Genomic DNA, 25,089 nt, shown 5'->3' on the forward strand with positions numbered 1-25,089 from the left:
TTATTCGCACTCTAACGGCTCGCCTTATAACGTTTAGTGATTGAATGCTATATGAAATAACCGGTAACAACTAAAGACATTCTGTCGGTTCCAGTCAGAGCTGTTTTGCCTTCATAGGCTATACTAATGTGCGGAAGCATATATGACTTGGTTCTATGTCAAATGTAATCAGCGGATATGCTATATAGTAAATAGATATACATAGTACAGGCTCATGCAATTGTATTTAACCAAATATAACCAACACCGGTGATAAACTGAAAAGATTATATGATAGAATAATAATGCAGAACAAATTAGCAAGGGTTTGAATTTCAAATTAAACGAGTAGTTGATCAACAGACGCGATAGCCGATGGGGACACACAAAAGCAGTGCACCAGCGACACGGATGTTAGCTGTAGTCGTTGAAATCGACGTAATAAAATTCAATGAGGTCACCGTTGTTGACGTTACATATGCATTTTTGTTGTGAAAAAATATGAAACGTTTATTTTTCAAATTTGCATACGACGTGGTCGATTCTGGCCCGTTCTCGGTTTCATCTTTGGACGAAACTATTACGTTCTGTTGTGTCTGCTGGTTGGTCCGTCCGTCTTGTGAACGGCCCTCCTTCAACAGGCCAATGGAAGGAAAGGAGGCCGTTGCCAAACTAAAAGAAAGGCCGGGAAACAAAATAGACATGACACTTTTTTTTAAAAAATCGCCAATAAATCGTTTGCAAAATGATAGAATTACAGTTGGGGTACGGAGGGAGCAATAGCATCAGCTTGGCTTTCCGATGTCTCCGGCGATTCGAGAGAACGTCGTTTGCGAGCGCAAAACACTCCTTGGGCAGCAACATTTTGAAACTGTGCGGCTGCAATACACCTCACGAAACTGCTAACTGTGACAGTTGCCGACACAGTGAATGTAGCCGTTTTACCAAACGGATTGGTAAACGTGGATGGTTCAATGCCGAACAAAAATCGTGGGCTCACTTCCTCCAATGAAGTCTTCCCTCTTGGCTGCGTTTCCGCTATTACGTTGTGATTGTCATGGAGTAGTTTCTCTACACTCTCCACGTCTCCCGAATAAAACATACGGGCATCTTGTGCTAGATTCTCTGGCAATAAATCCTAAAATAAGGGGGATTGGGGTTAGACGTTAAAAAATGACGTTTAGCTGCAAGTTTCCCACGATAACATCGATGACGTTAAATCTGTTGATTGTAAAGGAAAGGTGCGTCTATATACGTGTAATGGGTAGATTGCTGGTGGGTTAGGCTTGATGGAGAAGTAAACAAGATAGGGTGGATCTTTTTCGATGAAGGGATGTGGCAAGGGGTTCGACACTCAAAAAATACCCACACGCATGTCCCTAAAAAAAATATAAAAACGCGCGAAACGGTTTTTTCCTCCCTCTTTTACCAGATTTTCTTATTGTTTTCTTGCCTCCAAAAATTTCCATAACCACTTTTTGTCTTCCAAATTCCCAGCTTCTTCCCCAAAAAGTGGAAAATAACTTTTTATTCTCCATTTTTACTTTTTTTCGCTTTTCCCCCTATTTTTCACTTTTCTAATTTTTTTGTTTTAAAATAAGAGACCAGCTGAAGTGTAGTGAGTCGGAATAGTTTATTTAGTCCCTTGATAATGTCATGTCCTTGAGAAAATTTGATAGTTGGTTAACTGTTGCATTGGTAAAAAACAATTGTTTTGAACCTTGGGCATCAAACGTAAATGTTGGAGAAGGACAACTACAAATATACGAAACACAAGGGTGAAAACCATGATGGACATGTACTTCGATTAATTTTCCCGAAAATATAGATTGATTTATATCTAGTTTATACCATATGCAGAGTACCCCAACCTCATGGTCTTTTTGATCAACTATCCATTCAAACATGGAAATAGATTTTTTAGTGCTGTTAAAGTATGCAAAAGAGAGAACTCGCCCCAAAAAAAAACCATTCCCTTCCAAATTCCGAAAAAGACACCAGTCTCCAATTTGTACAACTTTTCGAGTTGAAACAGAAGTTATTTTTAATTTTCTTCTTTCGGAAAAATTTGCCAACTGCATGACTCGTAAAGTGCGATCATTGCTTAATCGCCGAACTGAATTTTCACAAAACCACACGACCGCGCTTTTTTAACGACAATTTGCGATCCATTATTACAAATGATACTAGCAAAAGCGCTAGACTCAAGCTGGCGAGAAACCAAATGAGAAAAATCTCTTAGCTGGGCCATTCCAAGAGACTTCAGTACATCTATGTCATATTCATCACCCGCGTCAGGACATGGCTGGACGTTTTCCTCGACCGCTGTTTCTTCTGCACCGGAGTCATCCAACTCCAACAGCAAGTTGCTATCAATCAATGCTGCAGGGTGTTCCTTATCTTTTCGAGACACATTGATTCGTTGAACTAGTTCTTGATTGAACATAAATTTCTTTTTTCCTCTCATTTTCACACCTAAAAATCCAATCATATAAGAATATTACAAAATGTTTTATTGTCTCGAGAATTTTTTTACCTAATAATTGAAACTGATGGTCAACATCTACCATGGCCTTGCGAATTATACGTTCGATTTCCTCATCGGAGGGTAAATGAGAAGGAAGATTGAAAGAAATATTTTTGCCATCGTCTTGGCTCTGGTCTTCAAAAGCATGAGTAAACCTCGGGAAATAAACTCCATCGTTTTCTCCTTCTCCCAGAAGTTGGTTTGCGGCATCCGCTCTCTCGCTACGACTGAAAAAACCTTTTCCACTTAAATTTACTTGGGTCGATTCTGTTGAAGTCAACGACCGGACAAGTCGAAAAAAGATTCGCAGCTCTGACTCCCAAAATGCCACGGCCGAAACAGATGAGGAGTTCCATTCTCTCTTAGTCTCCTTGATATGAGGACTAAGGAGTGGGCATTTATCTCAACACACATGTACGCGTTGAGGGTGATGAAATTAATATCTAGTTTGTATCCGTTTTCTTGAAGCCAATGTCGCCAATACCGTAAAGCGAGACAAGAATACCATATTCCATATATTCTGTCTAGTGGTGATAAGCTTTTATCCAAATAACTTGCTGTTATTAGTCTCATTAGCTTAAGATAGAAGCACGTTACTTCTGAACCTGATGAAATAATATACATACAACAAGATATATAGTTGACGTCAGACCATTCACAATTTTCTATTTTCTAACTATGATTTTATAAAAAAGTTATACCTGCTACTTTGTCGCACAGAATATCAGTGACACAAGGGTCACACAGTCTTCTTACAGCATCGTAATTCATTTTGTCGTGCAAATTTAGATCACCATTTTTTAAGTGGTGCTGCCCTTTGGTAACTTCTGTTAAGAGTTGTTCAAGGTCAGACACCGAAGCAATCCCTTTACCTATTGTGAGAAATGTAGCTCGGTCTCTTTTCAGTAACCGCGTTCGAAATTTTGCGCCTGTATGCGAACAATTGAAAATAAGCTCCGTCTGCATTATAAATACTAAGAAAATGTTCGGCGTTCGGAATTGTACCTATGTGAACTGTGTCTTGTACTGGCACTGCACTGTTTATTACATCGGCGGCGAAAAAATCCCATTGTCGTTTCAGTAGCCAACCCGTTTCGTCAGCTATTTGTTGTGCTGCATAAAGAGAAAATACTTGCCATCACATTATTTTACTTTTCTTAAAATAACTACTTATATACCGTACCGCTTCTGCCTCTTTTTTGTCGTGAGAGACGGGGGGAAGCGCACCTAAATTCAAAACTTGGCGCATCATTTTCATTTCTCTACTGTCTCCGTCTGCGGAATATGTAAGCATTCGGATTCCCAACTTGTTTAGTTCGGCTTCAATATAATTAGCCCTGTGCTTAACATCGTCTGCCGTAAATCTGTTGTTTGAACAGAAAGAAGCAATCCGGATAGCCGGGATTTGCTCATCCATGGTTTGCGCCATAACAGTGATAACCACAGCTGCACGTTCATATTTTTCGAATAAATTAACAATATCCTCGGCGGTCCTGACAGAAGAAGCTAGCGAATCGGGAAATCCTGCGAATATTTAGTTTTAATGAAAACATTCATAATACATAGAAAAGAACAGAAAATTAATACCATTGCATCGCAGCGGAAGACTAAATCCAATGACTCTGTTTGTCCTTTTATCGTATTCTCTCTGTCCGACGATGGCTGTTCCGTCTTCCGCAATGGAAACGACTGGTGGCAGTCTATGTTTATCCAAAATTTCTTTAAGTAACGCAACATTTACTTCTCCTTCGGGTACTGATTTGTGAAACGAGGATAATTTTCTCTCAATAGTTCTGCAACTAGGAAATATTCCTTCAAAATTAGCACTTAACACTTCATAAAATTTACGACCACCCTGAATATAACTGTACATGGCAAAATGTAATAGTCCAATATCCTTGTCGTAACGATATCCACCAGGTTTTTTTTAATTTGAACGCTAGCTTGAATGTTCAAGCGTTGAAGCAATGTTCTTCTTGAGCTTGAGTCTTTTGATTGCGTTTTCTGGACAGAGTACGACTCACTACTGCTGTCCGTTACTGAAAACCTGGCTCTCATTAGAAGGCAAGTTAGAAGGTTCCGACCCGACAGTTTCTGATGAAGATGCTCCGGAGCAAAGTCTATTAGGTTGTGATTGTGAAATTTGGGCTTGATTACTTTGACCACTGGTTCCTGGGGTTGCCCCATGACTTGTAGCATCATGACCGTGCTTCCTTTTGTGGAAATTATTGATGTGATTCACATAAGCAGAAAATTTCCAGCCGACATGTTTGTCACCATTTACGTTAAACGGCGCTATTTTACACGTAGAACAAGTAATTTTAGGCTGTTCGCTTTCATGATTGTCAATCGTCCATTTAATAGACGGTAAATCCCACGTATCACGAAGTTTGCTTTTTGAAATCCAATTGAATAAGTATTCCTGTAACGATTTTCCCTTTCGTCTTATCACGCGTGTAGTATTTTGTGTTTCTTCAAGTGTTCCTTCTAACGTAACGTTTGTCATATCACTTTGGCCTTCTGAAACATTTGCAGCACGACTTACGACTCGCATCACAGAATCTATGGGAAGAACATTAGTAGGGCTAACTTCTTGTAATCCTCCATTCACAGGCATATCAGCCAAGCCATCAGCACTGTTATTTTTTTTTCTCCTGACTCTGATGAACTGAAGGTAGACACTCTCTTTCTTTTGCGTCCTGATGACGGTAAAATGTCATAGGAAAAGTTTTCTTGACTTCGCGCTGTTATTTTTTGAGCAGTGTCAACAACATCAGCAATTAAAGCTTTTTCTCCTGGCATAAAACTAAACTTCGAAGGAATTTTTGCAAACATTTCTCCAAAAATGCTGACTTTCTCAGCTTCGGGTAAGTCAGCAACGTAATCTACATCAGCAAGGATTGTTCTTACAAAATGTTCTAATTCAGCACAATCGGGATTTATTCGAGCCAAAGTACGAAAAGAACTATAACCGAGCTTTAATAATATGCACTTGATTTTTGGGGTAACATTTATGTCAAATTCTGTATGCAGAATAGAAAAAACACAGTTTTCCCCCATTTTCGTCACTCTTGGCACTAGATCGCAGATACAGGTGTTCAGAACCGCACGACAAAGTAGTCTACATTCAACTGAAACAAACCAAATATGCGAAAATTCTACTTTTTTTCCGAAAAGATTCATTTTTTTCACTTTTTTCAATTTTTTTTCACTTTTTTACCTCTTACTTCTCAAAGTGACGAAAAATAAATTTTTAGTCGCCACTTCCCCTTTTTTTCTCATTTGGACTATATCATATTGGGGCGTTTCAAGCATCTTTTTCTTCTCTTTTATTTGTAGAACTGATTCCCGCGCATCAAATTTTTTCATTTTCTAGTCCTTTTTTGAGTGTCGAACCCCTTGGGATGTGGCTGGTACGGCGATGCCCAACGTATTTCCCCACGCTGGTCATCGAAATACTGGTGTGTGCCGACGACCAGGACTGATCCAAGGAAAATTAAGACGAACTTCATCTAAATCGTATTGAACAATCAAATCAATTTCGAAGTGAAATGAGTTTTAAGCCGTGTATAATCAATCGATAGACGTGTTGCAATTCAGTTTAAAATAAAGACATATGCACCTTCAGTTGCTGAACAGGTTGTGCTTACCTCGATGCTACCGATCGACGGATGAAAAGTGTAACCAGAAAAACGAGACTTTATATACCAAGATAAATCTACCCAGTTGTTTGTTGTGTTTGTTTTTTAACATGTTTTCGGCGGGTTGCATTTCTTTAGGGTTTCTTGAGTTGGATTGCGTGGGCAATCAAACTCTAAACTTGTTGATGCATAGAAAAGTAATGAGGTGAATCGTGAGTTGTATGCACACACCTGGCCGAGGGAATTGAAATAGCGCAAGAACTATTTATATAGGACCTGTCGGAACTATTTTCATGTTTTGGCTGCAAGTGCATTTGATGGATTATGTCATAACTTTTCAACGTCTGCCTTTGCAAACAGTTTGTTTTCTAACCGTAATAAACGAGCCCTTCATTCCCGACTGCGTGATCCACAGACGAAGAAAAAAAGAGTATAGGGAAAGAAAAACAAAAGAACTACAAGTTGACACGTAGTAGTCTAGTCGAACAAAACGAGAAAAGGGGCGTTAGCTACATAGGGGAAAGGGTGTGATTTTTCAGTCAAGGTTTCACCGAACAAAATAAATGGCAGGGGGCGGATGCGCAATGCAAAAATAATGAAACAAAGCTTCGAAATATCACATTGATTTCTGTTTGATTCATTCTAAATGTTGGTGGTTGAATCTTTCTGCGAGTAAATAAATGTAAGCCAGCTTGTAAGTTCGAAAATGAGCAGAAGAATACAATCTTGAAAGGATGCTTGAACACTAGTTTATTTCAAATAGAACTGCATGTCAAATTGAATCAAGAGAAAAGTATTAGCTCAAACAGCAGAATAATTACTCCGATAAGAAATGAATGGAAACTGACGCACAGTTCTCATCAACAGACAGAAGGCAGATAAGAAAATGCAAGGGGTTATTACGCATAAACGCTATAGGCAGTTTGTTAGGCGCAAACAACATAGCCAGCTGGTAAACAAACAGCCACGTTATTTCCTGTTGGGTCTAGAATAACCGTACTAGTTAAAGTCGTTCCAACAAACAAATACTGTGTCATGGTGGTAGACGCAGCCAATCCGCCACCGAAAAATCGTTTCTCTCTCGAATTTTTATCCTTGTTCTCTTCATCCGGCATTTCTACGGTGCCCATCCACTCATCCTTTGATGAAACCAAGTCGTCGGAGATCGTTTCGTTTATTGCCGATCCCGTATGCAAATGCGGGAGGGCTGTCGATGTCAGTCTAGCAACCGAAATTAAAACATAAAGAGTCTCTAATAAAATCCGAGAGAAAATACCAATTACTTGACAGTTTCTGATGGAACAATGGGGAATTGCAAATGTTCGGAATCTTCCACCTCCCGTCTCTTTCGGCCGGCGCAAGTAGGTGACGGCACATCGGCCAAATTGTTGGACGGTACGCAAAGTACGATGGAGCCAACGGTGGTCACAGTCGAACTGATGGTAAACGTCGCCGTCTTCAGGAAAGGATTGTTGATTGTACTCGCGTAGAAAAATCGCCCGGCGTTATGATTATGGAAGCCTTTGAAACCGTTGATCCTCGACTGGGTGTCTGCAAACTCCTCGTGACTATCATCGTCCATCACATCGTGACTCTCATCTACAGCCATCACGCCCCCATTGAAACCCTCGTTCTGAAATCAAACAAACACGTTACTAATATAACGAATTTGATGAAGTTAAACGTTTAATTTATACATACTTCCATCGAGTAGATGGTCGGCCGGAGAGGCCTGGAGTAACGAACGTACGGCATCACGTCTTCCGCATTGTCGTAATACAATGGGTGATAATTCCTGATGAAAGACGTGTAGGGGGACAACATAGGCACAACTCTTGGCCTTTGTAATTGTTGGTGAGACATGACCATCAGAGTTGACAGGAAAATGAAAGCGAATTTCATCTATTCATGACAAAAGATGATGTTTGAATAGGAAATTGCAATTGGTCAAAGTGTATTGCGATTTGAAATGCTGCTGGGCAACATATTTTACTTGAATAATACCTTGAGAGTAGGGCTGTTTGGTGTTTCTTTCACTGATGGACGAAGATAGTATGATTCCAGTTTGGGAAAGGATGCCCTCTTATATAGGCCCACCCTTTTTCGGCTCACTATACTGATTTCAATTATAGGGAATTTAAATTTTCTATTTAGAATGTTTTACGAAGCGTTCCATCCGGAACATCAAATTGTATTGTGTTTGTCCTTTTTTAAGTCGACTAGGCCTGTACATCTTCAAGAATCATTTTTTCATACTTGCCGCTCCAGTGAGGCCGATCTTTTTTCTACCAGAATATGACTAGATGAGATTTCCCCTTGTTCAAAACAAACGAATCCTTTAAAAAATCCGTAATTTTTACTAAGCCTACCTGTTTCCAATTCTGGAAAAAAAAAACACTCGAAAAATATGAAACCTTGAGGGTTGGTAGAGAATTATCGGTTCAAGCGCATTCGTAATTGAAAAAATCAATGAGGCATGTCAGAATCGATTAATTTTATTGCGCTGACTCGCTCGCATTCATTACAATTTTTCTCATGAATATTCCGAAAGCAAGAAGCCGATGACTAATGATGCGAGCGTCACGGTTGTCTTGTTTGTTAAATAACCCCAAAAGCAGAGCATCAATAAAAATAAAAAACTGGCCCTGCCAAATAGCATTTTCCAAATTGAGCTCCAGCTCAATAATCGTTCGTGTTACTCACGTTATGCTGACACGATTGGTCAAGCAAGACGTTCTAGTCAACAGACGGGGGAAAACAATTATTTTTATTGATTACTTTTGCTAGACACGGACGAATAACAAGCCAAATCGTGTGAAGAATTTCAACACGCAACATCAAAATTCAAATGCACTTAGAATTTTGAAATTAGAAAAAGTCTACTGCCGTATACTACTCGTAACTGAAACAATAGCTGATTATTGAATTAAAAAAAAAAAAAATTTAACAAACGACGTAGCCACTTGGGCGACAAACAAGTCGAGCGCCACCAAAACCTGTGGCCACCAAACTAACTGTTTTGGTGGCAACAAACGAATTAAAGACATAAGAATACTCAGTCATTGTTACGTAGTTTTTCAAAAGGAATCGCATTTCCCTATTTGAAAACTGCGGCCTATCGTTCACGTCTTCGTCGGTAATCACGTCATCTTTAGAAGATGTAATCATGTCATTGGTAACGTTCTCCGATTGGCCGATGGTTGCCACACTCGTCGTCATCAATCTGCAATTTGATCAACGTAACATTTTCTTTAAAACGGATGTTTTATGCTACAAGAAATTGTTTCACTTACGGCAGCGGCTTGGAAGGATGGACGGCAAACTGAGAATCTTCAGAAATATGCGGAGAATCTTCGAGGATAATCCGTTTTTTACGACGACAGATTATCTGGGCTGATCCTACAGAGAATTGCCCTATGGGCAGGCAAGACTGGATGTTCGTTACATTCACCATCGATGTCAAAGTCATCGTAACAGTCTTCCAAAATGGATTGTCAAACGTGCTGTCGCCGCCCAAAAGAAAGAGACGCGCATCCGGTTTGCTCATTCTCAGCTGGACGTCTGGGTAATCATCGCCTAACGTTCCATCCGTCCCATCGCTGCCCTTGTGATTGTTGCGACCTTCCACTCCACCGAAACGTTCCTGATGTATATTGGTGTGTTTTTCAACCAATAATTAAGTATAATGAACTGAAATTTTATTACTTTCGATTGTTCTAAAGGTTTGGTGAACGTCTGGCTGTCGTGGAACACATCGTCTTCGGGGTATTCGTAGTAAACAGGTCGGTAATGATTGATGACGTATGTAGGTAATAAATAAGGTATCCAAAATAATGCTCTTTGTCCGTAATCAGGCACAAATTGTTGATGAGAAAGGATGACGCAGGCTGACAGGATCAATACCAACATGATGTCTGTTTATCAAATGAGATTGAGTTTAAGTACCATATTTTTGAAGGAATTATATTCAAAACATGTACCTGGACAGGTGGAGACTTGTTGGCTAGATGATGGGATGGATTGCACTGAGTTGGTGTGAAGAGATGAGCCTCTTATATACGTTTACTTGACAAGACATTGTATATCTCCTAATTGACATCGCAGGTGATTTGCTGGAACTATTGACACTTCCGCCTGCTGGAACGATGAGCTCCGCCGAGTTTGGAATATTAGATACGGCATCAGCTACAAGGTAAATTGGACGGATGGTTAGTGACAAATTTATCAAAAGATATACCGAAAAACGTGAAATATTTTTGCGAATGGCAGTCAACTATGCGAAACGCTAATAATTATTCTGATCTATATACGAGCTTATAGTTGCTGGTTTCTTTTGCCTTCTTGAAATAGGAAGCTTCACGCAAGGACTGGTGACTAAATTTGATATTTATCGACGTAATTTGCGACTCACGTGATTTCCACGTCCCGATGCGTCTGCGCATTCATGTCATGTATGGCAAGTCCCTCAGTGCAAAACGAACGCTATTAAAATATCAAGTATAGGCAGTTACACGGTATATACAGTTATGTATATTTAAGCCTTCATAGGAAAAATGAGAGACATTAATTCGACACGCGCAACAGTTGACTATTATACCACGCAATTTCGTAGGCAAAAGGCACATTGAACAACGCAATTTGCGTGAAGTTCACCATCGACCATGGATTGTATTTCGAATCGAATCGGACCATTCCCATTTTCTCGATCAATCTCAACAGTTTGGCCCATTCGCGATTCTTAGCCATCGTTTCATTGACTCCGAAATGAATCTCTATTCCTAATTGACGCACGTTGGACAGCATCCCGGACGCCATCATCTGCGGCAGAGCTTTCCATTCAGCCGACTCGACATCGATTTTCAAATAATCGATGATCCTCTTACCATGACGAGCTGTCAGGTTGTTGTAGATGGAAGAGAGCGATCGAATGGTCCATCCTTTCACAGATGTCTCCTCCTTGTCGCCCAGTCCCCAGTTGTAAAAATGGATGCCGGGACCGTGGTCGTGATGATCAACTCCCATCGAAGGATCGAAAGAAAAGACTTCACATCCGTAATTTCGAATCTCCTCGTCAAACGACCATTCGTTGTTGATGCCGAAAGAGTAGACGAGACATTCGTCGGGATCGGGAGCCACTTCAGGATCGATGCAAACTGTTTTTTGTCCATCGATTCCTGAAGGATTCCTGAGTATGAGCCCTCCGAAATCGTGAGCCAATTTACACGATGAGCGATTCGTCCACAGTGCGTAATTCAAAAGCTGGGCGCCCGTTAAAGACTCTGAATCCAGGAGGATGTCCCAGTAGGAAGGCCAATGTTCTCGTTGCTCCAGTTGATTGGTGCAATTCAATTGCATAGTGGGGAACGTTTGCAAAAGAGTGAGCATCCCAAAGGCCAATAAAAACGTACCAAACACAACAGAACATTTGGTCAAACAGCGTTTCAAATTGCAGTAATACAACAAAGACATTTGGCATTTGGCAGCTCTCTTGCTTTGAATACTAAATACGAGCATCGATCCAATTCCAAAGATGTGGCACTCCTGTTGTCCAAATTACCATTACAATCGAATTGGGTGCAATACTTTTAAATTATACTGACCCCTATCCATATAAGCCTTGAGTGTGTAGATGCCAATTCGGGGAGCGTAATGTTCGGAATGTGTTACCTAAGAAGAAAGTATAGCCCAACTGATGATTTTTAAAACCCCGCACGTTTCACGCTGTGACTGGCCACCGAGTACACACCTGAGAGCGGACGCGTCATGTCATTCTCTCATGGCACCTGTTTATCTGCTTTTCGTGCACACCTCTTCCAGTAATGAAACATTTTATTAATCCAAACCCACTCTAGCCTGAAAACAGGGCAGCTGTTTCGACAAATGTTTCACAAAGTGAAGAGATATTATCTATAATTTACCGTTTTTTTTTTTTTTCTTTCTAAAAAGCATGTGAATACAGCTCGCCAGGAACAGCAAGTGTAGCCCGATAATGCCCACCTGTGTGATTCCGGTTGCATTTTCTTCGCAGGATATGCCCCAACTAACGAGACTATCACCTATTCGTGTATTGTGCATATTATTTAAAAAAGCAGTTACAACAGTCACTAATGCAAATCCCGTAAGAGTTTGCTATTATACCAAGCAATCTCGTGACCGAAGGATCCGGACAGCTGCAATTTCTGGAAATCTCCTGTGAACCAAGGGTTGCGTTTGGAATCGAAACGCACCATGCCCATTTGTTCGAGTGATCTCAAAACTTTGGCCCATTGGCGGTGTTGTTCCAGCGACGCTCCACTGTCCAGGTGAATTTCAACGCCGAGTTGCCGAATCTTTGATAACATGCCAGAGTTGATTATTTCCGGCAGCGCATTCCACTCGGCGCCTTCAATGTCGATTTTCAAATAATCGATCATCACTTTACCGTGCCAAGCGGTCAGGTTGTTGTATATGGAAGACAGCGAATGAATTTGCCAATTGTTGGATAACTTCTCATTTCGATCGCCCAGTCCCCAATCGTAAAAATGGATCCCACCGCTGTGATTGTGTGGCTTTTGGTTCATCGATGGATCGAAAGCGAAAACTCGACAACCGTAGCTCTCCATTTGTTCATCGAACGACCACTCGTTGTTGATTCCAAACGAGTAGACGAGACATTGGCCGGATTGTGGCGCTATTCGAGTATCGAGACACACACATTTTTGGCCATCTATGCCCGATGGATTACTCATCATTTGACCTCCAAAGTCGTGAGCTAACTGACAGGACGAGCGGTTGGTCCATGTGAAATATTCCATGAGCTGTTTGCCAGTTAAAGACTTGGATTCTATTAACTCGTCCCAGTAAGATGATGAACAGCAAATCTGTTCTTTTCTTTCTTCGTTTCTCATTTTCAACAGAATTTGAAAATACGGGGCTGCTATTAAGATGACGATAATGAATAGCAGCAAATGCTTGTGTGCGTTCATTCGTTTCCAAGTGACGCAATCAAACAACGACATGATGAAAAACCTGATTTTCAAATTAAACTTCACTGTGCTTGCGTTTCAAAGCTTTGCCGAAATAACTTATGATCTCCCAATTGCAAAATATACACTTAAACTGTCATATACAGGTAACACAGTTGGCCAGCTTTGAAGGCAAACGCAAAAGAATCCCCAGTAGCCTAAGCTTGAATTGCGGACTGAATCTGCAGCAAGAAAAAGTGTCCGTCCAAAGTGCCACGACACCGACGAATGAATGCGTTATACGTGAACTCGTATTCGCTTTGAGCGTCAACGTTAAATACCACAAAACTCTTATGGACATCTGTTTAACTGCTGCACAGCAGGTGTATCTTTATGATGACGACTAAACCCAAATTCAGTCTGGTCCGTAGATAAATGCTTCAAAATATGGAGGGCTGGCCCACAAGCAGAATACAATAAACCTGAATTACAGCAACGTTTGTTTTCTTGATAAACACGAATGGATACGTTACACCTCGCCAGTCTATTTGCTCTTTCCATTTCGAACATTTTTTTTTTAAACTCGGAAACGGGCGTCGGTTAGTAACGAGAATCCCCTGAGAAATTTTTCTCTTCAAATCCGTAATCGGAGCAACGATAAATATCAAATTTCTCGACTGATGCAATATTACCAACATAAACACACACACAAAAAAATGGATGGCACTAGTGTGGTTGGCCACTCTTTTGGCCATCTATGCCCGATGGATTTCTCAACATTTTACCTCCTATGTCGTGAGCTAATTGACACGACGATCGGTTGGTCCACGTGAAATATTCCATGAGCTGTTCGCCAGTCAGCGATTCGGAGTCTAACAGCTCGTCCCAGTAAGAAGATGAACAGCAAATTTCTTGTTTTACTTCATCGTCGTTCATTTTCAACGAAATTTGGACATACGCGGCTATTATGAAGACAGCGATAATAAATAGCAGTAAATTTCTGGGTAAACTGATGCTTCGCTTCCAAATGGCGAATAAAGACATGACGAAACGGCTGATTGCAACTTGCTCCGTTCGGATGCTGGAAAAGGTTGTCAAGTTTCAGGCTTGGGGTGATGAGGAACTTTGCAGAAACTATTGATCTCGCGGCTGACAAACTTCAACTGTAATATGCATATACAATAGAGACTGGCCAATGTCCACGACCAAACGCAAAAGAATCTCCAGCAAGAAAGAGCGTTCGACTCCAAGTGCCACTGAACCACCAAATGCGTGAACGTTGTTGACTCGTATTTGCTTTCGACGTCAACGTTAGTTACCACAAAACTTTAATTTGTTTTGTTTTTTCGAGACATCTGTTAAACCATTGCAATTAGCATCTTTACGATGACAATGAACCAAGTTTTGGCCTTGTTCGTCACAGTTCTTTGAAAATGTGGAATGTTGACGAGCAAAAGAAAAACAAGACTGATTTACAAAAATACTTTTCTTTTTACAAGCAAAAATAAATACCTGAAATTACTACTGTCTATTTTCTGTTTCCATTTCAACGTTTTTACATTCGGCAACAACAACATCGGTTAGTAACAGAAACCCGGGCTGTTTAATTTCTCTTGAAACATGTAACCGGAATAGCGATAATAAATCTCAAGTTTCTCGACTTGCCAACAATTTTCTTTTTCTTTAAATGCCAGTTTCAGTTGTCGTCAGGTGAATCGTGATCCAACGACGAGAGCTGATTTTTAGTCAAATATTCTTGTTCGTATTGCAGACAGAATCCGTTATTGGACACATCCGCCGGCAATTCGTTTCCATTGGTCGCGTAATGGATTTGAAACGGTTTGATGTCGGCTGCGCAACAAAACAATCCTTAATTATTTAAGCTTTTAAAAACTAAAATGACACTTACAACAAATGGTGGTTGAAGCTGATGCGATCAGAGCGCCCTGACTGACTGTCACGTTTCCATCCGGATTGAATATTGTGCCACAGAACCTGTCGTTCCTCTGACTCGGATCGAATCGGTCGTAACCGTTGGCGATGAGTAAGAAATCTTCTTTGCAATTGGTTACGCCAACGCCGGCCCTGAACGGACCCCGGCCAGCATTTTGACTAACACTGAACGCCAATCCAGCCGAAAGACAAGGAGTGTAGCAAATCGACTTGGCTAACTATATCGAAAACGCTTAATTGAAATGGATTTGGAAAAATAAATAATTAAATGAAATTATTTACCGAATTCGCTTTGAAACAAATGTTGTACTGTTGATTGGCCAATTGTCTGGGGTGATTCGAAGGTCTGTTGACGGAAGGTGAATCCATCCAGTTAAAGGATTTGACGATTCCTCCGAAATCGTTGAAATATTGCAAGCAATCGTTGGGAGCTATTTTGTATTTAAAATACATAACGTCATCTCGTTTAATTTTTATAGGAATTGGCTATAGTTACGAAGTATGTGGTTTGCGCAGCAAGGTATCAGAGTGATATCAATCTTCCAGAACCGTGAAATCGGAGACAGGCCAAATTTGAAACCGAGTTGGACTCCGTTTGTTCCGGATCTTGGCGTCAAGTATACTAGACGGCAAATGAAATTGCAATTAAGAGGTCAACGGTGGTTAATTACGAGAAATTTTCCCTTACAATGTTGGCCAGAATTTTCTCCGCAAAGTGTAGGTACTTTATTCTCAGCGTTAAAGACCCTGAAATTATCGGTAGCGCATTTGCTCTGTCTGTTCGGTTGGGCGATAAAGAATTCTCGAAAGTCAAGTCTAGACATGAATAAATGAATCGTCGTCGTTTGACTATTTAAAACATTCCGAACAGATCAATATCAAATCTAATCCGAACCGTATTTGGCAGATGGGTTCGTCATGAACGTTAGTGTCATCGGTGGAATTCAATTGGATGGACAACACGCAAGTGTTGGATGTTCGTTCTGGATAGAACGAGTCAGGTGATTGCCAGGTGGCATTCTGGTGATGGATTGACTCGCTGCAATCAGCGATAATTGGTTCTGTAACAGGCGGATAGTTCGTCGTTGTTGTAACTGCAGGGGTGGTCGTTATCGTCGGAATTGTGGTAATCTCGTTTGTCGTAGTTTGTCCTTCCCCTGTCGTCAGGATTTCCGTCGTGTCCGTCGTAGAAACTGGAAAATCCGTTGATATTGTCGGCCAAACGACGGTGGTCGTTGGTAAGTTGGTTGTTACTTCATCTGTTATTAAATCTGTTGATGTTGTTTGCTCGTTAGTTGGACGAGTTACTTCATCGATTGTTGTTGTTTGGCCTTCTGTGGTTGAGACTGGCGCACTGGTTGGCGTAGTAGCTGGACCGTCCGTTGACGTAGTTGATACGTCCGTGGATAACCCGTTTGTTGTCGATTCAGCAATGATGGTCGTTAGCTCTTCTGTTGTTAACCCTTCTGTAATTAAATCTGTTGGTGTAGTTGGCCCAGCTGTCGGTGTGGTGGCTTCGAGTGTTGTTGATTCTACAGTTGTTGCATACGGCTCATCTGTCGTTACAACTGGGCTGGTTGTCGTTGACCCATCTGGCGTAGTTTGAACGTCGGTGGTTAACGCTGTTGCGTCGGTTGGTGTAGTTGTTCCGTCTGTGGTTACAGCAGGTCCTTCTGTTGTGACATTGGGCCAGTCTGTCGGTCTTTCTGTGCTCGTAGTTGGCCAGTCTGTGGGTACTTCTGGTGTCAATGGGCTAACGGTAGTCTCTATCGTTGTAGTCGGACCCAGAGTGGTTGGTACTTCGTTACAGCCGCAATCACCTCTTTCACCTTTCTCTCCTTTTTCGCCTTTTATCCATTGACTGATAGCAGCTAGTGTTGGAAAGGACCCTCCCAGTTGGCCATTATCGCCCTTTTCGCCATTCGAGCCTTGCGGCCCGTTGGGCAAAAATTGCCAACTAGATCCAGGAGGTCCTGCTAGGCCTGGAGGGCCTGGTGATAAATTCACAGCAACCAGTGCAGCCAATCGTTTCATTCCCTCTTCTCCAAGCGCAACTGCAAAGTTGTTTGCCAACTCTGCAGAATACAAGTCATTGTGCACATTGACTGTAAATTCAGATTAGCTGTTCGTGAAAGTGAACAAGAATTTACCGATTCCTGTTGCCATCGCACCCAGTGTTTGGCCGTTCGTTGTCGGATTTAACGTATACGGCTTGCCTTTTCTGAAGCCGTTCAATAACCTCGTCCAGAACAAACGACTGCGATCTCCATGTGGTCGTGCTTCACCATAAACATCTAATGATTGGTCAATTTAAATACGATTCAAATCGTCTAATCACCCAGTCATTTACGTATAGCTATTACCTCTCAGGCTGGGCGGTTGATAACTTGTGTGATACATTGGACTCAGCCACGGATAAATCACGACCTGTTCCACTAATGGATCTTCCGTGTATTTGTATAAGCGTTGCCCAGTGATGGCGTCTCCATCCTTGAAGAAATGGATGCTGCCGATCCATATAAAGAACACTATCCTTTTCTGGCAAGTTAACATCTTTTGGCGAGTGTTCAGGTGTCAACGCGTTTACATCATTAGTCAACCACCAAGTGGGGCCCTTATAAAGATGTCAAGGGGGGGGTAAGATCGTGAAGAATGCGGTACGCAGAATTTGAACGCCTCACGTCGGTCGTCGATGTAAAATCAATAATACAAGTACCTTGAACTTTGTCCTAAGGCCATCGTGGGCAGTGAACGATCGCCAAGTTAAACGCATTGCGGCACATCCTCAGCAAATTCAGTTGGTCAACAACAATCCATTAAAAAAAAGTCAAAATACACACGCGTTCAGCGGATGTCCCACGGATTTCCAACCATATTAATAGTTGGCAAAACAAATGTTTCGTCGTTTATTTTATGTGGCCGAACAATTTTCTTCGTCACTTTTACTGTTTTCTTTTGGCGTGCCATTGCCAATTTGACACCCTTCTTCGCGTTAGCCTTGTTGAATGGTCAGTTCAATTTAAAGTTGGTCGTCACATTTTGCATCCTTTCACAACGTTTCCTTTCGTTAAGAGTTGAGGGTCATTTACGATCGAAGCATCGCAGTCAAACAACTCAAACAGAAAAGCTGTGTTTACGCTATGAGAGAAACGAGCTGACTCATCATTTTTCAACACGGTTTGGCGGTGACTGGTGTGTATAAAGAAAATGATTTCTTTGTTTGTAAAGACTGCAGCATGAATCCACCAGAAATTAAAGGTTTAGTGTTGATTTCGGTGAAATGCTATTAACGGACCGAACAAGGAAATGTGCGCCGTTGAATTATGAGAAAAATCGAAATAGCTTTTTTGAAAAGTTTATTCATTTGCGTGAGACATATTTCCTTGTTTCTCGTTCAGTGACACGTTGCATAGCCGTGCACAGGTAACTGTGGACACGTAACGGCTAGAATGAGTCAACTAACAGAGGTAACGGAGAAATATTCTACTGACGTCAGTCGATTAAACAGACAACAAAATCTTGTGATTGCAACAGAACATAAAGTTATCTTTGTTTTGTACTACATGTATGAAAGATGCTGACTTTATGCCGGCTAGTCTGCCTATCGTAACATTGATGTTATCGTTCGTTATCTGGCAGCGGTGCGCAAGCTGTCATATCTCTCAGCTGTGTGAATGTTGATTGAGAAATAATAGAAATTTTGCCATACGCCTGTAAAAGACATTTAGGGGGTTTTGTAGTTCTCCTTGTGCTTTGAATTTTTCTTTCTAGTGATTGCTGGCGGGCTCTTTTGCGGAGTAAATGGCCAGTGAATCCCGTGCTGATCGTCGACCTGTCGACTGGGCAAGATTCGGATTGTCATCAGAACAAAATAGCGCATCAACCGATGTCCAGTTTGCCAATAAACCTGCAGTTCTAGACGAAACTAGCTATGGAGGACAGGCAATCAGAGATAATGAATTGTACACTGAAGAACAGGTATGGCTTAACTTTAGTCTTCGAAAGAAATTTTGAATTTACTTAGGCCTGCGCTTCAACTACAAATTTGTTTTGATTCAGGGGGAAAAACCATGGTGGAAGTCAAATTTTTTCATTTCACAACCAGTTTTGTTTGGTACATGGGATGGTGTCTTCACATCAGTCATGGTCAACATATTTGGTGTCATCATCTTCTTGCGATCAGGATGGGTTGTAGCCCAAGCAGGAATTGGTCTGTCTATCCTATTAGTATTTTGTACAGGTAGGTAAAAATATGTGAATTCAAATCAAGGGACTGACATAATGTGGATATATTCATCTTTTTTGTAGTTGGTATAATTCTTGTGTCAGTGCTGTCTGCTATCGGCATTTGTGAGAGATGCAAAGTTGAAAGTGGAGGAGTTTACTTTCTACTTAGTTATGTTCTTGGTTCCCGAATAGCAGCTGCTGTTGGTCTGCTCTACTGCTTTGGACAGGTATTTTTAGGAAACATGGACATTCATATGCATTGACTTTATGGTGAAACTCAGCAATGAATCTCGTATCTGTTATAGGCTGTAGGTGGGGCGCTTTGTCTTATGGGATTCGCCGAGTCGATAGCTGGTCTGATCGAAGTCGACGCGCAATATATACCATGGGTGCAGAGAGGATTAGCAACCGTCGTCGTTTTTATCCTAGCATCGTTCAATATCGCAGGCGTCAAGTGGGTTATCAAACTCCAATTCCTTCTCTTATTTGCTATGCTATTGGCCGCCGTGGACTTCATAATAGGAAGTTTTGTTAACAACCCCGACTTAGGTGAGTCACTTGAGCCAAAAAACACTTTAAGCAAAGCTTTCGTAGTGTAGTGGTTATCACGGCTGTCTCACACACAGCAGGTCCTCAGTTCGATCCTGGGCGAAAGCAAATGTTTTTTCTTGCTTTTTCAAGCTTATTTCATTCCACTTTATATTGTTACTGATAAATAACTGCATATTTTTCACCACATTTTTTTCTTACTAATTAGAAAGCGGTTTTGTTGGGTGGAGTACCGAATTAATGGCCAATAACACCGGGCCGGCCTTTACTGAAGGAGAAAACTGGTTCACCGTGCTGGGTGTATACTTCCCAACAGTCACTGGTGTCATGGCAGGCATTAGTAAGTTCAATACATTGATATCCTTAAGATTTAAATTTAATTCTTTTCATTTAAATTACTTGCAGATATGTCTGGCGATCTTAAAAATCCGTCACGTGATATCCCAAATGGAACCCTAGCTGCCATTGGCTTGAGGTATTAAATTTCAAGTTATACTTTCCTTTTGGTTGACTTCTTCCTCAAATATTTAATTTAAATTAATTTTATAGCTGCTTTCTTTATACGTCGTTCATTTTGATATTGGGTTCGACGTGTGTTCGTGAGCTTCTGTATACCAACTACTTAATCGCGGCCAAAGTTTCGGCACTCGGTAATTATTTTATCTATTTTTAACTCACAGTATATTTTATGCCTAAAGTCTTTTTCGTCATTTTCAGAGGTCCTCTTTTTTGCTGGGCTATATATTTCTTCATTGTCGAGCAGTTTGGGAACCTTTTACGGGACTCCTCGCGTTTTACAATCGATCGCCAGCCAAAAAGTCATTCCATTTATCCGCGTCTTAGCTAATGGGGTGAGCGATGGATTGCATAATACCAGCACTATACCCTAGTCAATACCAGTAATACTAGCCTTGAATCTTCCTTAATTTTAATTTTCTTTTTTTTTTACGTTATCCTAGAGAGGACCAAATCGTGTTCCAGTATACGCGCTGATGGTTGCAGCTTCGGTGACATTGCTCTTCATTTGGGTGGGCCAACTTAACACGCTAGCACCCATCGTCACAATGCCTTTCTTGTTGACGTACGCCACCATCGACTATGCCTACTTTGCTTTGGCGCAGTCTTTCAACATCCAACAGGCTCGCGAAGAGCGATTTAGGTCAGTTAATTATTTTCTCTCTTTGATAAGACCAGAAAGTAAAGAAAATTTCCATTTTATTAGGCAACAAGCATCGACGAAGAAATTAACGAATGGAGCTTCAACTTCTTACGGATCAACTCAAAGTCCCAATCGGTTTGATTCTAGTGATTTAGATGAACTGTTTCCCGAGCGTGTTCATCACCGATCTCCATCAGTATGCAATATTCAGATTTCTCTGCTGTTCATAAATTCTTTTATTAACGTCAGCGTGTTCATGACAGCGAGAGCTGAGCCTATCGCCCACTAGTCCTGTGCCTGGGGAAGATCTTCCTACAGCCCCAGTCAGTCAAGTTGGCTCAGCTGTGACATCGCCGGGAGGCGCAAGTAACAAGTCCGTAAGCGATCAACAACAAAAGAAAATCAACATTGGTCGTAAATCGGCCAGTTGGTATTCATTATTCCTCAATCGATGGGTCTCTTTCTTTGGGGTAAAATTCTGTATATTTTTTTTTTACTAATTAGGAAATTAATTTAATTATTTTAATTTCCATTAAACAACAGTTTATAGTCAAAATTGCGATGATGTTTTTCGTTCACTGGGTCTACGCCCTGGTCAATTTGGCTGTTGTTTTCCTTGTTTGGTTCTACATTGGTCGAGCCAACCCAGGAGTCGCTCCGGGTGTCACAGCTGATTTCCGTTTCTTTACTTGGATGCAACAAGGCGTTGCCACTCTCTGCGGGTACGTAGATACCTAGTTATGAAATCATTTGTTGGAGAAGATGCTGAATTCGTTGTTTTCGATTCAGACGAAAACCAAAGGGGTACGAAGAAATTGTCGTCACCTCTATGGATCCCCATATGGACACTGAAGCCTCTCAATTGACTGAGGAGAACGAGGATTTCGCTTCTCGCAGTCGCTACCACCAGACTTCTACTGTCCATGGACGTAACCTGGACAATCGACCTGAAGATGAGTTAGCCCTAGTTCCTTAGGAAAGCTGAAACAAGTTTCGTGGGCAGAACTCTTCCGACAACCGACATTCTGAATTCAAAGGATTTACTAAAAGTGCCGTTAGCAAAATTCACCTAGAGTAGGCATCAACCACCAACGTCACAAAAAAGCAAAGCCTTTATTTACCATTTAGATTTTTTTTTCGCTAAAAAGTACCATTTATTATTATTATTTTTATTCTGACGTTTACGTTCCTAATCGCGAATGGGCAACAATAACGTTTGCAGCTAACCATATTTAACAAACGATATTTTTTTACTTTCCCTTCAATCAGGCAAGAATAGAAAGAAAATCAAATGATGATGACAACGCTGGTCATTGTGAAAGCACATTGCACCTTGTTACCGTAGAAGCAGCCATCGCTTGCGCCATTTTATTGCTGATGCACACCATTAGAGGATTGTACAGTAATTTAAAAACTTAACTAAGCGAGCGAGCAAACTCGAATGTTAAAATCCTGCAGCTAGAATAATATCTTAGAAACTTATCCCCAAACACCTTCGAAGCAGACTACAATTGACTTGAAAACCACTTCTGCTAAGGACACGAAGGCAACTAGAAAAACGAAACAAAATACCATGATATGAAAAGGAAGTATTATTAATATTTGGTTAATTTTGACCTAGTTTTTCTTTTGCCCTTCACATTCATCATTTTGATTGTGTTTGTATACAACTTAACTGCGAGCACGCTACATTGCCTGTACATAATACCAAAGCATTTGTAAAACAATGGCTGTCGTTGCCCCGCACTAGATAGTATTGGTTTCGATTCATTGCCCCACGTGATTTATTTTTCTTCTTTGTTTCTTGTTTGTAAAAGCCGTGGTAAATTTAGTTTTTTTTTAAACCATCACAGGTATATGATAATAAAAATAAACATTCACTGTAATAGCTAAAATGTAAATGTCCGTTTAAAAGTAGACGAAATTGTCGACAAAACAAGAACAGGACGATGGCAGCGGTAAAAGATCGACGAAGGGTCCACTACTCAGTTTGGCTGGATCGATGACTATCATATGCTTGTGAGTGTATCTTTGCTGACACCTTGGAAAATCACAGATGTGAAAGTAATCATCGAGTACATATTGGCGTCAATAGAATTATTCATCTGGCAATATTTCCTACCTGGATCGGTAACAGGGTGGCAAGTACTCGCAGTGTTTATCTGCGTACCTAAGGGGGGGAAAAGAAATATACTGTCAACAAGATAATCTTTTACTTTTTCCTTTTTTAGGGTTGACAGCGTTTGGTAGCTCAAACGACACGATGCACCTGCACGTTTCAAGACGATGAATCTGGGGGTAACGAGGCGTGTTTACAACCAAGAGGTTCCGGCCAGTGACGTCGTGGGCCCAGCCAAGTTTCAGCCAAACCACATCCGATTCGCATGCAAAATTGCCTTTAAGCCTTTGATTTTTGAAGGTAAGTTAATATTTGGCAGAAATATTTTCGAGTAGCCATGTGCAGGTGATCTACCTGTAAGAATCTGTAGAGTTTTCGATCAGAATCAACTTCTCTGCTGGGTAGCGGTACAACATGGAATGCAGCTGCTCAACCAGTGGCAAGTGATTGGCCACCACTGAAGCAACAAAATCTCTGCACATTAAAAGTGAGTGAGTAAATGTGTGAAAAATTGTTTGTTTTTTTCTAAATTTAATGTAAAGCCTCTACATAGGATAAGATTCGTCGACAGCGCAGGCCACGTCAAAGCATGGTGGTCGGTAAAGCGATTGGTAATCCTTGTAATCTTGAGGAGGATATCGATTAAGTTTCCGGTTGAGGATTCTCGTTTGTGGTTGGTCACCGTCATCATTTTGGTTTTCTACAAGGTGTGATTTACACGCTTTACCATATACGTTTGGAGATAAAATCGAAAGTTTTGTACGGGAGTACTTGTCAAATTCTGCTGATGAAACATATGTGGAAAGATGACCAAGAGAAGAAACCAAACCAGTCGCCACATGGTTCGAATAAACTAAAAACTAATGGTCCAATAAAACCGGTATGAATCGTTTGCCACAGAGATGAGATACTGAACCCTTGCGCTTCTAGAGTTCTCAGTTACATACTCCCAAAGTTGAAAGAGAAAAAAAGGATCTAAACTTTCTCCCCTGGTTCTAATGTGGAACTTCCTCCAGTTGTTTCGGGACGAAAAAGAGACGCCCTAATGTTCAGTCGTTTGGAACGTTCTTTTCTCATCCATCCTTTTCCAGGTCACTATTGTACTGCTACTATTGGAAGAAAAGACAACGTGTACCGAGTCCTTATGATAGTGTTTTCCTTAACACGAGTTTGACATCCGGCGAAAGTTATGCATTCCAAAAGTAACTTTAAATTTTTGACTAAAGTCTTTTCAAAGTAATTTTTTGCATAGCCGCTAGGTGTCGACGTCTTTTCCCGTTGGCCGCCACTAATTCAATCAACTTGGTCTCCGCGAGACGGTCTCGAAGGGTCGAGACCGTCACCCGTACATCCCAGTGGGACTATCCCGGCCCTCTGATTGGCTCTCTTCACCCTTACATCCTTCTATGTCTTTCTGCTTTCCGCTCCCACATTTTCCTGATGTACACAGTGTGGTTTTCCGTGGGGCTGCCGCTTTGATTTGTTTGTTTCTTTCGTGTATTTTTATTATTTACATTTATTGTTTGTTCTTTATTAAGTTTTACAAATACAATATTTTTACTTACATTAATTATTTTTTTCATTTTATATAATAGATTGAATTAATTACCGGTGTGTTTTCTTAAATAAGTGTAAATTGTCATCCAATGGGCCTTGGGTTGGCGGTTCCAAAACCCGATCTTGTAATGATCGGGGAAACTATAAGTCCAAAACTTAAAAACTTATAGGAATGGATATATCTGGATAAGATCTGTCCATTTCTGCAAAAATATTGCTTAAAAACTACTTATTGGAAGAGTAACCCGATTTGCCATTTTTCCGGTAGGTCGGTGCGGTTTAGCGGGTATCCGGTAATCCCCACCCCCGAATAATACTTAATATTTAAATAATTTTTTGCGGGAAAACTATAAGACCAAAATTAATAAATTTTACAGAAATGGATAGCTCTTATCAAGAGCTATCCATTTCTGTAAAAAAGTTAAGACAATTTT

At 40.8% G+C, this 25,089-nt stretch overlaps 9 protein-coding genes, 2 long non-coding RNA genes and 1 other non-coding gene across 14 annotated transcripts; 3 read left to right on the top strand and 9 right to left on the bottom strand.

Moving 5' to 3' along the window:
• Positions 1-205: 205 nt before the first annotated feature.
• Positions 206-6,194, bottom strand: LOC116935080. The gene is made up of 5 exons (XM_045171671.1): positions 6,157-6,194; positions 5,913-6,018; positions 1,235-1,314; positions 738-1,117; positions 206-651 (listed from the first exon to the last, which is right to left on the bottom strand). Exons 2-5 carry the CDS (start codon positions 6,016-6,018, stop codon positions 336-338), a joined length of 882 nt encoding a protein of 293 aa, XP_045027606.1. The 5' UTR covers positions 6,157-6,194; the 3' UTR covers positions 206-335.
• On the bottom strand, positions 1,594-3,654 carry LOC123470970. 2 transcript variants are annotated; one of them, XR_006644657.1, is made up of 4 exons: positions 3,512-3,654; positions 3,208-3,435; positions 2,516-3,111; positions 1,594-2,454 (listed from the first exon to the last, which is right to left on the bottom strand). XR_006644657.1 is itself a non-coding variant. In XM_045171672.1 (2 exons), the coding sequence occupies exons 1-2, from the start codon at positions 2,547-2,549 to the stop codon at positions 2,084-2,086; spliced, it is 405 nt and encodes a 134-aa protein (XP_045027607.1). In that variant the 5' UTR covers positions 2,550-2,821; the 3' UTR covers positions 1,594-2,083. The 2 variants fall into 2 exon arrangements, 1 of the variants encoding a protein (XP_045027607.1); XM_045171672.1 differs by lacking the exons at positions 3,208-3,435; positions 3,512-3,654 and having other exon boundaries at positions 2,516-2,821.
• LOC123470971 lies at positions 5,429-5,906 on the bottom strand. The gene is made up of 2 exons (XR_006644658.1): positions 5,727-5,906; positions 5,429-5,637 (listed from the first exon to the last, which is right to left on the bottom strand). It is a non-coding gene; the product is annotated as an uncharacterized LOC123470971 (long non-coding RNA).
• A 686-nt stretch (positions 6,195-6,880) lies between the features above and the next one.
• Positions 6,881-8,303, bottom strand: LOC116921097. Its single transcript, XM_045173303.1, has 4 exons — positions 8,152-8,303; positions 7,849-8,049; positions 7,431-7,780; positions 6,881-7,368 (listed from the first exon to the last, which is right to left on the bottom strand). Exons 2-4 carry the CDS (start codon positions 8,047-8,049, stop codon positions 7,074-7,076), a joined length of 846 nt encoding a protein of 281 aa, XP_045029238.1. The 5' UTR covers positions 8,152-8,303; the 3' UTR covers positions 6,881-7,073.
• Positions 8,304-8,896: 593 nt separating this feature from the next.
• Positions 8,897-10,480, bottom strand: LOC116920080. The gene is made up of 4 exons (XM_045173301.1): positions 10,128-10,480; positions 9,853-10,061; positions 9,441-9,790; positions 8,897-9,370 (listed from the first exon to the last, which is right to left on the bottom strand). The coding sequence occupies exons 2-4, from the start codon at positions 10,054-10,056 to the stop codon at positions 9,091-9,093; spliced, it is 834 nt and encodes a 277-aa protein (XP_045029236.1). The 5' UTR covers positions 10,057-10,061; positions 10,128-10,480; the 3' UTR covers positions 8,897-9,090.
• A 148-nt stretch (positions 10,481-10,628) lies between these two features.
• Positions 10,629-11,927, bottom strand: LOC116920965 (methyltransferase-like protein 24). The gene is made up of 2 exons (XM_032927154.2): positions 11,748-11,927; positions 10,629-11,688 (listed from the first exon to the last, which is right to left on the bottom strand). Exon 2 carries the CDS (start codon positions 11,659-11,661, stop codon positions 10,711-10,713), a length of 951 nt encoding a protein of 316 aa, XP_032783045.2. The 5' UTR covers positions 11,662-11,688; positions 11,748-11,927; the 3' UTR covers positions 10,629-10,710.
• Positions 11,928-12,197: 270 nt separating this feature from the next.
• LOC116921093 lies at positions 12,198-14,480 on the bottom strand. Its single transcript, XM_032927307.2, has one exon. The coding sequence runs from the start codon at positions 13,143-13,145 to the stop codon at positions 12,252-12,254; it is 894 nt and encodes a 297-aa protein (XP_032783198.2). The 5' UTR covers positions 13,146-14,480; the 3' UTR covers positions 12,198-12,251.
• A 124-nt stretch (positions 14,481-14,604) lies between these two features.
• On the bottom strand, positions 14,605-17,660 carry LOC116921089. Its single transcript, XM_032927297.2, has 8 exons — positions 17,408-17,660; positions 17,195-17,338; positions 15,940-17,119; positions 15,733-15,860; positions 15,541-15,666; positions 15,327-15,475; positions 15,001-15,262; positions 14,605-14,942 (listed from the first exon to the last, which is right to left on the bottom strand). Exons 1-8 carry the CDS (start codon positions 17,595-17,597, stop codon positions 14,788-14,790), a joined length of 2,334 nt encoding a protein of 777 aa, XP_032783188.2. The 5' UTR covers positions 17,598-17,660; the 3' UTR covers positions 14,605-14,787.
• A 1,012-nt stretch (positions 17,661-18,672) lies between these two features.
• LOC116921090 (solute carrier family 12 member 8) lies at positions 18,673-22,867 on the top strand. 2 transcript variants are annotated; one of them, XM_032927299.2, is made up of 13 exons: positions 18,676-19,022; positions 19,104-19,284; positions 19,353-19,498; positions 19,577-19,820; positions 20,029-20,160; positions 20,226-20,295; positions 20,370-20,470; positions 20,538-20,671; positions 20,780-20,979; positions 21,043-21,175; positions 21,243-21,449; positions 21,523-21,701; positions 21,769-22,867. In XM_032927299.2, exons 1-13 carry the CDS (start codon positions 18,846-18,848, stop codon positions 21,953-21,955), a joined length of 2,091 nt encoding a protein of 696 aa, XP_032783190.1. In that variant the 5' UTR covers positions 18,676-18,845; the 3' UTR covers positions 21,956-22,867. The 2 variants fall into 2 exon arrangements, with proteins under 2 accessions (XP_032783189.2, XP_032783190.1); XM_032927298.2 differs by having other exon boundaries at positions 18,673-19,022; positions 20,780-21,175.
• Positions 19,856-19,928, top strand: Trnav-cac. The gene has a single exon. It is a non-coding gene; the product is annotated as a tRNA-Val (tRNA).
• On the bottom strand, positions 21,979-24,007 carry LOC116921094. Its single transcript, XM_032927308.2, has 6 exons — positions 23,870-24,007; positions 23,648-23,798; positions 23,453-23,572; positions 23,249-23,383; positions 23,102-23,149; positions 21,979-23,020 (listed from the first exon to the last, which is right to left on the bottom strand). The coding sequence occupies exons 1-6, from the start codon at positions 23,937-23,939 to the stop codon at positions 22,888-22,890; spliced, it is 657 nt and encodes a 218-aa protein (XP_032783199.1). The 5' UTR covers positions 23,940-24,007; the 3' UTR covers positions 21,979-22,887.
• LOC123471630 lies at positions 23,469-24,630 on the top strand. The gene is made up of 3 exons (XR_006646428.1): positions 23,469-23,585; positions 23,652-24,300; positions 24,351-24,630. It is a non-coding gene; the product is annotated as an uncharacterized LOC123471630 (long non-coding RNA).
• Positions 24,631-25,089: the final 459 nt, after the last annotated feature.

The sequence above is a fragment of the Daphnia magna genome, linkage group LG4 (assembly GCF_020631705.1).
Source record: "Daphnia magna isolate NIES linkage group LG4, ASM2063170v1.1, whole genome shotgun sequence".
NCBI lineage: Eukaryota > Metazoa > Arthropoda > Branchiopoda > Diplostraca > Daphniidae > Daphnia > Daphnia magna.